At 40.0% G+C, this 12,036-nt stretch overlaps 1 protein-coding gene across 2 annotated transcripts in view; it reads right to left on the reverse strand.

The window, feature by feature from the left end:
• The window catches only part of echs1.L (enoyl-CoA hydratase, short chain, 1, mitochondrial L homeolog), a 172,339-nt gene extending 163,477 nt beyond the window's left edge, over nucleotides 1-8,862 (reverse strand). Inside the window, exon 1 of one of the 2 annotated variants that reach the window (XM_018224612.2) lies at nucleotides 8,707-8,862. In XM_018224612.2, coding sequence (XP_018080101.1) covers nucleotides 8,707-8,782 — 76 coding nt within the window. In that variant the 5' untranslated portion in view covers nucleotides 8,783-8,862. The remainder of the gene's footprint in view (nucleotides 1-8,706) is intronic. The other variant, NM_001095662.1, reaches the window with a different exon arrangement.
• Between the last annotated feature and the right edge of the window lie 3,174 nt (nucleotides 8,863-12,036).

Raw genomic sequence — 12,036 nt, forward strand, 5'->3', positions numbered from 1 at the left:
AATGAGTGCTAGCAAGATTGAAGGTCTGACTCAGTGCACAGTCTGTCATCTGTATGCAGATTTGGAACAAGAGATCCAAAATGCTTACCTCTGTGGTGGTTGTGAGCAAATTGCCACTTTGGAGGCTCAAGTTAGAGCACTAGAGCAACAAATTGCAACACTGCGGTCGATTGACAATCTTGAAAGGAGTCTTCCAATGTCATTTTTTCTGAAATTTTGCCTGTGCCACGTGCAAGTTTAGGAAAACAGCGGGAGTTAAGGGAGCTAAATGCGTGGCTCAAGTCTTGGTGCAGGAAGGAAGGGTTTGGGTTCCTAGAGCACTGGGCTGATTTTTCGTTGGGGTACAACCTATACAGTCATGACGGTTTGCACCTCAATGGAAGGGGGTCCGCTGTGCTAGGGGAAAGAATGGCTAAGAGGTTGGAGGAGTGTTTAAACTAGGCAAGGGGGGGTGGGTGAGATAAAGAATTATGTGGAAGCTAGGGTAGACGAGGCAGTGGGGTTAGTAAGTGAGGGAGTGAGGGGGGCATACAGTTTACCAGCTAAGGAGGTCCCTCTGATACAAGGAAAACAGAATAATATTAACTTAACGTATAATTCTCCACTAAGTAATGCTAATTTCAAAAGTAAAAGTAGTAACCTCCACTGTATGCTGGCAAAAGCACGGAGTTTGTCAGGTAAAATGGGAGACCTAGAATTAATTGCATGCTCTAAAAATTATGATATAATTGGTATCACTGAGACCTGGTGGTATGAAACATGTGACTGGATTGTGAATTTAAATGGTTACACCCTTTTTAGGAGGGACAGAGGGATTAAAAAGGGTGGAGGAGTGTGTTTGTATGTAAAGCCTGAATTAAAGCCATGCGCTAAAGAAATAACAGTAGCTGGCACTGGTGAGGGTGTAGAATCACTCTGGGTAGAGATTTTGACTGGGCAAAAGGTAACAAAAAGAATTACCATTGGTGTATGCTATAAACCACCTCGTATAAGTGTCGAGTATGAAGCCCAGCTACTCTTGCAGATACAAGCGGCTTCACAGCTGGGTCAAGTTGTTGCTATGGGTGACTTCACATATCCAGACATTGACTGGGGTAATGGGGTTGCTAAGACAGAAAAAGCTAGTAGGTTTGTAAATATGCTGAATGACAACTTTTTATTCCAGCTCATTCAAGAACCTACTAGGAATAACTCTCTTTTGGACCTTGTAATAACTAACAATACTGAATTCATCTCTAACATTTGTGTGGGTGAGCATTTAGGGAATAGTGATCATAACATGGTCTCCTTTGAGATTCTGTTGCAGAAGCAATTCTATAAGGGAGTAACTCAAACACTAAATTTCAGACGTGCAAACTTTGACAGAATAAGGGCATCTCTCCAACATATTAAGTGGGAAATGCTTTTCACAGGGTTAAACACAGAACAAAAATGGGAAGTCTTTAAAATGCTGCTTAATAAATATACTTGTCAGTATATTCCACTTGTAAGCAAGGAACGTCGATGCAAAGCAAAACCTTTTTTGGTTCAATAGAAGCATTGGTGTTGAGGTGGGTAAGAAAAGACGTGCTTTTAAGGCTTTCAAGTTAGCTGGTACAGCCGAAACATTTATAAGGTATAAGGAGGCCAATAAATCATGCAAAGAAGCTATAAGGCAAGCTAAAATTGATATAGAAAAGGATATTGCAGCAAGCAGTAAAAAAAATCCAAAATTATTTTTTAAATATGTTAATAGTAAAAAAATGAAGCAGGAAGGGGTGGGACCCTTACTATCAGAGGGGGGGGGGTCACCTGGTTGATGAAAAGAAAATAAAAGCGCAGATTCTGAACTCATATTTTTCATCTGTCTACACAAATGAGGAACCAGTAAGTGAAGGTTTCCTTCTTAACAGTCCCAATTCTAGTAATACAACTAATGATGCATGGTTCACACATGAAATTCAAAAGAGACTAGAACATGTTAAGATTAACAAAGGTCCAGGGCCAGATGGTATTCATCCCAAGGTAATTAGCGAGTTTAGCTCTGTGATTGCCAAACCTCTTTACTTAATTTTTCAGGATTCATTGAGATTTGGCATAGTGCCGAGAGACTGCCGAATTGCTAATGTGGTGCCTCTATTCAAAAAAGGTTCCCGTTCTTAGCCTCAAAACTATAGGCCGGTTAGTCTGACGTCAGTGGTAGGAAAGCTTTTCGAAGGGTTAATAAAGGATAAGATACTGGACTTCATAGCAAATCATAATACTATGAGTTATGTGCCAGCATGGTTTTATGCGTAATAGATCTTGCCAGACTAACTTAATTTCTTTTTATGAGAATGTAAGTAGAGACCTCGATTCTGGGATGGCAGTGGATGTGATTTACTTAGACTTTGCTAAAGCATTTGATACAGTGCCACACAAAAGGTTACTGGTTAAATTAAGGAATGTTGGCCTGGAACATAGTATTTGTACCTGGATAGAGAACTGGCTAAAAGATAGACTACAAAGAGTGGTGGTAAATAGAACATTTTCTAATTGGACCAGTGTTGTTAGTGGAGTACCGCAGGGCTCTGTACTAGGTCCCTTGCTTTTCAACTTGTTTATTAATAACCTGGAGGTGGGCATTGAAAGTACTGTTTCTATTTTTGCAGATGATACTAAATTGTGCAGAACTATAGGTTCCATGCAGGATGCTGCCACTTTGCAGAGTGATTTGTCTAAACTGGAAAACTGGGCAGCAAACTGGAAAATGAGGTTCAATGTTGATAAATGCAAGGTTATGCACTTTGGCAAAAATAATATAAATGCAAGTTATACACTAAATGGCAGTGTGTTGGGAGTTTCCTTAAATGAGAAGGATCTAGGGGTCTTTGTAGATAACACGTTGTCTAATTCTGGGCAGTGTCATTCTGTGGCTACTAAAGCAAATAAAGTTCTGTCTTGCATAAAAAAGGGCATTAACTCAAGGGATGAAAACATAATTATGCCTCTTTATAGGTCCCTGGTAAGGCCTCATCTGGAGTATGCAGTTCAGTTTTGGACTCCAGTCCTTAAGAGGGATATAAATGAGCTGGAGAGAGTGCAGAGACGTGCAACTAAATTGGTTAGAGGGACAGAAGACTTAAATTATGAGGGTAGACTGTCAAGGTTGGGGTTGTTTTCTCTGGAAAAAAGGCGCTTGCGAGGGGACATGATTACACTTTACAAGTACATTAGAGGACATTATCGACAAATGGCAGGGGACCTTTTTACCCATAAAGTGGATCACCGTACCAGAGGCCACCCCTTTAGACTAGAAGAAAAGAACTTTCATTTGAAGCAACGTAGGGGGTTCTTCACAGTTAGGACAGTGAGGTTGTGGAATGCACTGCCGGGTGATGTTGTGATGGCTGATTCAGTTAATGCCTTTAAGAATGGCTTGGATGATTTTTTGGACAGACATAATATCAAAGGCTATTGTGATACTAAACTCTATAGTTAGTATAGATATGGGTATATAGAATTTAATTAAAAGTATGGATGGGTGTATGTATGGATGCTGGGTTTTCATTTGGAGGGGTTGAACTTGATGGACACCAGGATTTTTCTTTAAAATTTGCTTTCTTTATTTAATCGACGTTTCGGTCCACGTCTGGGACCTTTATCAAGACACATTTTAGTACAAATAAACACATTATATAGAGACTCACCCACCAGTGACCCATCACCAGACCACACCCATTTTCCAATTACATGTATTAACCCATGTGTGCTCATGTTATTCAGTTATCACGTTATATTCCTTTTGCGGGCGTGACCTGTGAATCAAACATACATTGTTTCAATATATAGCTTTAAAATCTGCTACAATTTATATAGTGATACATAGTAATCTGCATAGTACAACCCTTATAGCAGGGTTCCCCAACCTTTTTTACCTGTGAGCCACATTAAAATGTAAACTGAATTGGGGAGCAACACAAACATGAAAAAGTCCCTTGGGGTGCCAAATAAGGGCTGTGATTGCCTATTTGGTAGCCCCTATGTTGATAGGCAGCCAACAAGGGGCTCTACTTGGCACTATACTTGGTTTTTATGCAATTAAAACTTGCTTTCAAGCTTGAAATTCAAAAATAAGCACCTGCTTTGAGGACCCTGAGAGCAACATCCAAGAGGTTGGAGAGCAACATGTTGCTCGTGAGCTACTGGTTGGGGATCACTGCCTTATAGTGTATAAATATATAAATATATAAATGTTTAAAATTAGAACATAAAAACAATGTCAATGTCAAAAGATTTTCTTAAAAGCGGCATACTTAACTTTTACAGTACTGAAAATGATCTTAGATTGTCTATATTTCTAAAAAAGGTACGAAGGAACAATATTCATTTAGACCGCGGGGAGCTAAAGTGTCAAGTGTTCTAATCCAATAGACTTTTTTTTTTTTTTTTTTTTTAACAGTAAACGATCCCAGTCACCTCCCCTATTCGGTTCTGGGACTAAATCTATGCCCATGAATTTTAGGGTTGGGAGTCTATGTCCTTCTCTTAAAAAATGCTGTGGAAGGGGCTGATCTGCTTCTCCTGTTTCAAATGCTTTTTTAATGAACGATCTATTATTTCTCATTCTTGTGCATAGTGTGTTTTGAGTTTTACCCACGTACGTTAAACCGCACGGGCATATTATAATGTAAATTACATGGGTAGATGTACAAGTTATTTGATGTCTGATATTAATTGTTCTGCCCGAATGGGGACGTTTAAATGTGGCACCAGGCAATCTAAGATCATTTTCAGTACTGTAAAAGTTAAGTATGCCACTTTTAAGAAAATCTTTGACATTGACATTGTTTTTATGTTTTAATTTTAAACATTTATATTTTTATATATTGAAATATTTATACACTATAAGGGTTGTACTATGCAGATTACTATGTATCACTATATAAATTGTAGCATATTTTAAAGCTATATATTGAAACAATGTATGTTTGATTCACAGGTCACGCCCGCAAAAGGAATATAACGTGATAACTGAATAACATGGGTACACATGGGTTAATACATGTAATTGGAAAATGGGTGTGGTCTGGTGATGGGTCACTGGTGGGTGAGTCTCTATATAATGTGTTCATTTGTACTAAAATGTGTCTTGATAAAGGTCCCAGATGCGGACCGAAACGTTGATTAAATAAAGAAAGCAAATTTTAAAGAAAAATCCTGGTGTGCATCAGCATTCCATTATATTATATATATCTATATCTATTTTTTTTTTATTTATTTTTTTTTTGTTTTGTTTTGGGTTTTTTTTAAAGACCAGCACACTGTTTTCGCACATATCAAAAGTGCTTTTATTTTTCACATCACAATGCCTCCAACGTTTCGGCCCGCCTTGGGGCCTTTATCAAGGATAAAGACATTGGGCTGATGCTAAACATAGTCCAGCATCATTTAGATGTATGCCTATAGAACAAATACCCAAAAGAGAGATAGAGGGGGAGACCACGATAATGCATTACTGAAAAGAGAAGCGTTTTGGATTAATGAGCTGGATTGTGTAATACCTAAGGGACTAAATGGGCAACAAGTACTTAGCTGTTTTTTAACTTAAGTTGATTTTTTTTCCCTAACCAGATATCGCCTCAGCAAATAGTAACATGTTGCAAACATAGATATGTATAAATACAATTATTGAAACATTAGTTGCAAGATATGGGATTAGAGTTTTTTATCTACAGGTGAAGTTACAATGTATTTGCTGATTCTGGAAATGTAGTGATCAATACTGGAACTTTTGAAAGTGATTTCTTATGGACTTTTATTTTGTGAAGGATTTTTATTCACAAAATGAAGGTGACACCATGTGGTGGAGTTTTATATTACACATTCTTATGAATTGCATATTAACTCTTTATTATATATTAGCCTTTTATCATATATTTAACTTGATTTTAATCACTTGCACTAATTGTATAATTGAAAAATTCTGGTGGGAATGACGTCATCACTGGCGCCTCTTTTTGGAGGGTTGTATGGGTATTTAAATGGTTGTTATATCACTAAGCACTTTATCCTTGATAAAGGCCCCAAGGCGGGCCGAAACGTTGGAGGCATTGTGATGTGAAAAATAAAAGCACTTTGGATATTTGAGAAAACAGTGTGCTGGTCCTTCGCAAAACTCATTTACATATCATTTTGACCAAGCACCTGGGAAGCGGATCACTTGTATTGTTATATATATATATATATAGATATAGATAGATAGATAGATAGATAGATAGATAGATAGATAGATAGATAGATAGATAGATAGAGAGATTTGTTGCAAAGACCCGCGCACCAATGTTATTTTCTTCAAAATAGTGATTTTATTTAGTACATTAATCCGACGTTTCGGCCCACATTTGGGCCTTTTTCAAGGATAACACATGTACATCAAAATGGTGTATATATATATATATATATATATATATATATATATATATATATATATATATATATATATATATATATATATATATATATATATATATATATATATATATATATACCTTCATTGACACAGGTACACAGGAGTTGAAGGTTATTAATAAATCCCAGGGCTGCCTGGTTTTTACAACATGATTAAAATAAATCCTCTTATTTCAGCAAATACTGCTAAAACGTAATGTATGTGACACAGGCAGAGTTGGGTTTGGAAAGTTAAAGTGCACATATAGAATAGAATAGTATAGAATACAGACAAAATAAGAACACTCTGCTAAGGTGATGTGCTTGTATTGCTCATTTATTTGTACAGCTTGTCCATTTATCATTTAAAGTATCATTTGAAAGACATACACCATAACCAAGATGACACCCTCTCAAGACTTATTCCCCCTCTATAAAATGGAGCCTGTCCACTTACAAACACTGTCCCCCAAACACTGAGAAATGTCAGCTGAGCCCTGCCTGAAAGTGACTGAGCTCTCCCTCCACATGAGACTATTCACAAGCACTCCCCAAGTACAAAAATTAAATTTTCTCCTCACAAACCCCCCCCCACACAAAAGACAGAGTTCTCCCTCGTCACATGTTCCCACACGTGACAGATATTCCACCCAGCATTGACTTTACCTTCCCTCACACACAGACACTCCATGAACCCCTCCTCTCTCCCTGTGGATCAGTCACAGATCACTTGTCGCTTCACACAGCAGCTCCTCCTTCAACCCCACACAAGCCTGTGCTCCACTGCACCCTCCTCTTTCCCCTGTGAAAATGACACACTGTCCTCCCAACACACACAAAAAGTTAAACATTCACCTCCCTCAAGTCAGCTGCTTCACATAAGAAACTTCTCTGTGCATACATGCTGCCACACCAAGTCTCACCAGAAGAGTTCTCCTCACACGCTGACCCAGCCCCTCCCTACAGAGCAGTATGTATGCAAATTAACCACACTGACTAGGGATGAGAAGCAGACTGACAGGAGAATCAGCAAATCAGAGTTAAGATTTAGAAACTGCTGCATGTGTGCACTTCCTGCTTCTGCCAGGAGTGTGTATGATTAAAATAAGGAAGTAGAACAGTCACTGTAGTGTTTTTGGGGTCGGCGACCCCCCAACAGGGGGCCCATGATGAAAGGGCCCCATCTGCAAAGGGATCCATCTGAGGTAAATATCTCATCAACTGCACATTTTTTGTTAAACATTTATATGGCAAAGCTTGTTATTTTTACTTGAACGGTTACATTTTTGAATGTTATATGAAGGTGAACAACCCCTTTAACCTGACTGTCTCTTCTTAACCTGTCAGTTAAGAGTTTCTAATGCCAACAGACTACTGCTGCACAAATATGGCAGCCCCCTCACAGATGAACATGGGGGTAAGAAAGGTAATGTAAAAGCATCAGGCAAATAATTTTATGGCAAAATTATAAATCGGATTCAAAGACAATGTTATCATAGTTATAAAAAAAGGTTATTTTTTGGTGTCAGTATCTCTACGTTTTTGAACTTTACACATAGATGGACTGATATGGATATGAACTAATTACTGGACTGATAATCACCATGTCAATGGATAATCACTATATGTTAGTGGTCACTAGGAAGGGGTGGAGTTTGTGACCACACCCCACAGCATTCTATATTCTTGTGTTAGAAGTATTCACCTTAGTCTTAAAAATGACAATACTGTGAAATCTTCCTGCCCAGAGCAGTGCAATGTAAACTTGGGAGATATTTGTCAGTACATTACATGTGCAAATTATGCAGCTGTGACAATGGGACAGTAATATGGGCATATTGAGCTCTTAAATGAGTTGGAGAGGATCCGATGAAGTAATAAAAATGCAAACCAGGCTCGGATAATGTAGTACATTTATGAATTAATACTGTAGTAAATTGGATCCGCATATGTGGAGCAGATTTACTCCTGTCCTTGAGCCTTACGTGTGAATCACATTAAAGGTTGGTAACACGTCTAAGCCATGAGACACTTAAATATTTCGTTTCTCAAGAAACACATTGACTATAAGTCTATTGCCAAATAGCTAGTTCTAAATGAACAAAAACAATGCAAACCTATATGACATCAAGAGTAAAATTCAAAACACTTTCAAATGACTTTGTCGTCTTCAGGTCAATGTACGTAAGTTTAGCGTACACCTTGTATATACAAAACACTCCACTCAGTCTGACCAGTTTAAAACTTTTCACTTTCTATTTATATACAAAACCACCCCTTTCCTTTCTCTTACTGTACCAGCACTGTAGCCTCTACGAAGATACTGACGGATGGGACACAGAGGGACAAGCATTGCTTTGCCAATCATCGCCATCTTTGAATTTGTTGCTCATGCGTAGAAAATCCGTCGGTCTTGGATTCGTCACATGGGGAGAGCTTTATTACGCAGGCGCTCATGAGATGCGCATTATTTTGACATGGGGTTTAACCCCTAAAGTTCCCGCTGTATTTCGGACTTTGCCTTCAGTACCCGCAGTTTTTGTTTTTTATTCCATTTTTTTGCTTTCAAAGTACAAAGATATCTTTACAGTGTGTGTTAAGTTCCAAATTATAGTTATTACATTATTCATATTAATTAAACTTTTCTGTTAATTATTTTCATATGTGTCAGGTTATTTCATTGCAGTTGGTTTTTAGGATCAATTCAAAGATGATCTATTGACAAATTAATTTTCATTTATTGTTAACTCTTTCAATGTATTGTTCACTGCTAGGAGATTTTTGAACAGTTGGTGCTCCCTCTTTTCTGGTTAGTAACTTTTAGGGGTCTGTTTATCATGCTGTGTAAAAAGTGAAGTGAAACATTACCATCTGATCTTTGTTTTTGTTGAAATCTTATTGCTGATTGGTTGCTATGGGCAACATCACCAATAATCCCTTCACTTTTTACACAACATGATAAATAGGCACCTTGGATTATTATTTTTTTTCGTACTTTTACAGACAATATAACTCTAAAACCTTTTTCTTCTTCACCGTTCGCGACTCCTGTTTCAGGCAGCTTCAGTGAAAGTAGTTGGGATCACTAATCTTCATGTCATCGCTCAGCAGGAAGCACCCTCAGAAGCCTGGGTCGTCTGGGGGTCATGTTTTCTTAGAGTGGAGAGAGCATGGCATTATTGGTAGCGAATGTCACTGCTGGAAAGTGTTACAGTACAGGGCAGCAGCAGTAGCAGGTATCTGTTTTAGCAATGATCTAGAATCACTGCTACTCAGGGCTGGAACTAGGGGTAGGCAGAGTAGGCCCCCCCCCTAGGGCGCAGTCATACGGGGGCGCACTTTTAAAGGTAAATATTTATTTATTTATTTTTATTTATTTATTTCTCCGTAAATTCATTCTCATAAGTTCATTCTCTGATGCCCCAGCAGAGTTCCGCTCTGCTTTCCACCTCTGATTCCTTAATTGCCCTGGATCTGATTTGTGTGCCCCTGCCTGCCCTCTCCCTCCTGCTCCATTTCATAGAGTTCTTCTCTACCGCGGATGCACATCCATGCGCTGTAGGAAGCGCTGCGCCGCATGGTGATGTCACTCCGCACAGGGAGCTGTGCTGGTCTGGCCTGTCGCGTTGGAGAGATCCCTCAGCCAGGCAGTGGTCGGTGCGGGCACGGCATTCTTTTTTCTGAAACTGGCAGCTGGTGACTGTGTTATTGGACAGTGGGGTCCATAGCCCGACTGTAATGTCAGGGGGCCTATCGGCTCCCAGCGGGAGAAGTCAGGACCAAGGAGGAAGCTTTAGGGGTTAAAGTCCAAGATCGCAGTACAAATTGGTTCAGGCAAAATCGTAGTCAAAGTCCAGGCAAAATCCAAAGGCAGGCAGAATAATATCAGAATCAAGGTTCAGGCAGGGTCAAAAGTCCAGAAATCAGAATAATAGGAAATAACAAACACCCAGGATTGTTCCAAACAAACGCTATAATTGGGCATTGAACTCGTGACCTGGAAGGGTTTTTATTTCAAATTTTCATGCCAGGTGCGTGACGTCATCACTGACGCTCTCACTACCCACATGGTAGCTATGGGCGCCGCCATTTTGGATGCGCTGTCTACTAGGAAGGACGTGCCGGTCCTGATAGTACCCCTCCCCCACGGGGGGCCACTGGACCACCAAGCCTTTGCTTCTGAGGAAACTATAGAATTCCCTTATCAAGCGAGGGGCATGTACATCAGAATGTTTCTCCCAAGAGCATTCTTCAGGGCCTTCCACTGAATGAGGAACTGTAGAGTTCCCCTGGAGATTCTGGAATTTAAAATCCAACTTGTACTCCTGTTGACCGTTCACGAAGATAGATGAAGGGGGAGGTTGATCAGAAGAGAAACAGGTGGAAATAGCTGGTTTAACCAGAGAGACATGAAACACATTGGGAATTCGCATCTCTGGAGGAATAGATAGTCGGATTGCCACAGGATTTATAATCTCCGAAATTGGAAATGGACCGACAAACCTTGGGCCTAACTTGGGAGAAGGCACTCTTAAGTGAATGTTCCTAGTGGACAACCACACCTTGTCTCCAAGTTTGTATGGGGGAGAGGACCTGCGTCTGCGATCAGCAAACTTGATTTGATTGCTGGCCAAATAGCAGACATATGAGCTGCATGATCATTTGCAGTGGGAACATCCTACAAGAAGAAGTCTTGAGGGAAGGCTTGAGGATGTTGTCCATAAACAGTCATAAAAGGAGACCTTCCAGTGGATGTGTGACATGCATTGCTATGAGTGAATTCCGCCCACGGGAGGAGATCAGACCAATCATCCTGACAGAGGGAAATATGATTCCTCAGGAATTGTTCTAACGCTTGATTTACCCGCTCCGCTGCCCCATTGGTTTGGGGATGGTAGGCAGAAGAGAACTGAAGAGTGATACCCAAATCTTTACATAAGGATTGCCAGAACTTAGCTGTGAATTGAGATCCTCTGTCAGAGACTATCTCCACCAGGAAGCCATGCAGCCGAAAGATAAATTTGATGAACAACTGGGACAGTTCCACCGGGAAGTTTTTGCAGAGGAATGAAGTGTGTCATCTTACTGAAGCGGTCTATAATTACCCAGATAACTGTGTTCCGTTAAGAGGGTGGTAGTTCAACAATAAAGTCCATAGCTAAGTGAGTCCATGGACGAGAGGGAGTGGGTAGAGGTTGTAATAACAGGCAGCGAGAAAGTCCTTGACGTCTTTGCAGATGCTCGCCACTAGACTAGGCGTCGTAGAAGCTCGAGAGTCTTTTCAGGACCAGGATGTCCAGCCTGCTTGGAACAATGAGTCTGTTGTAAGATGGGTAGACGAAGCTCAGAGGGTACAAATGCCATCCCAATAGGTGTATCAGTTGGAGCAGAAGACTGACCAGCCAGGATCTGCTCAGCAAATTGAGGGAAAAGAGATGCAATAATTAGTGCGGGAGGAATAATAGGATCTAGCCTTTCAGGGAAACGATCCACCCGAGTGAAGATCCGGGATAGTGCATACGCTTTCCGAATCTTGGAGCCAGGGTGATAGGTCAAAACAAAGTTAAAGCAGGAAAAGAAGAGGGCCCACCTTGACTTTGGGGGTTCAACCTCTTGAGGGATTGCATG

The sequence above is a fragment of the Xenopus laevis genome, chromosome 7L (genome assembly GCF_017654675.1).
Source record: "Xenopus laevis strain J_2021 chromosome 7L, Xenopus_laevis_v10.1, whole genome shotgun sequence".
Classification (NCBI taxonomy): Eukaryota; Metazoa; Chordata; class Amphibia; order Anura; family Pipidae; genus Xenopus; species Xenopus laevis.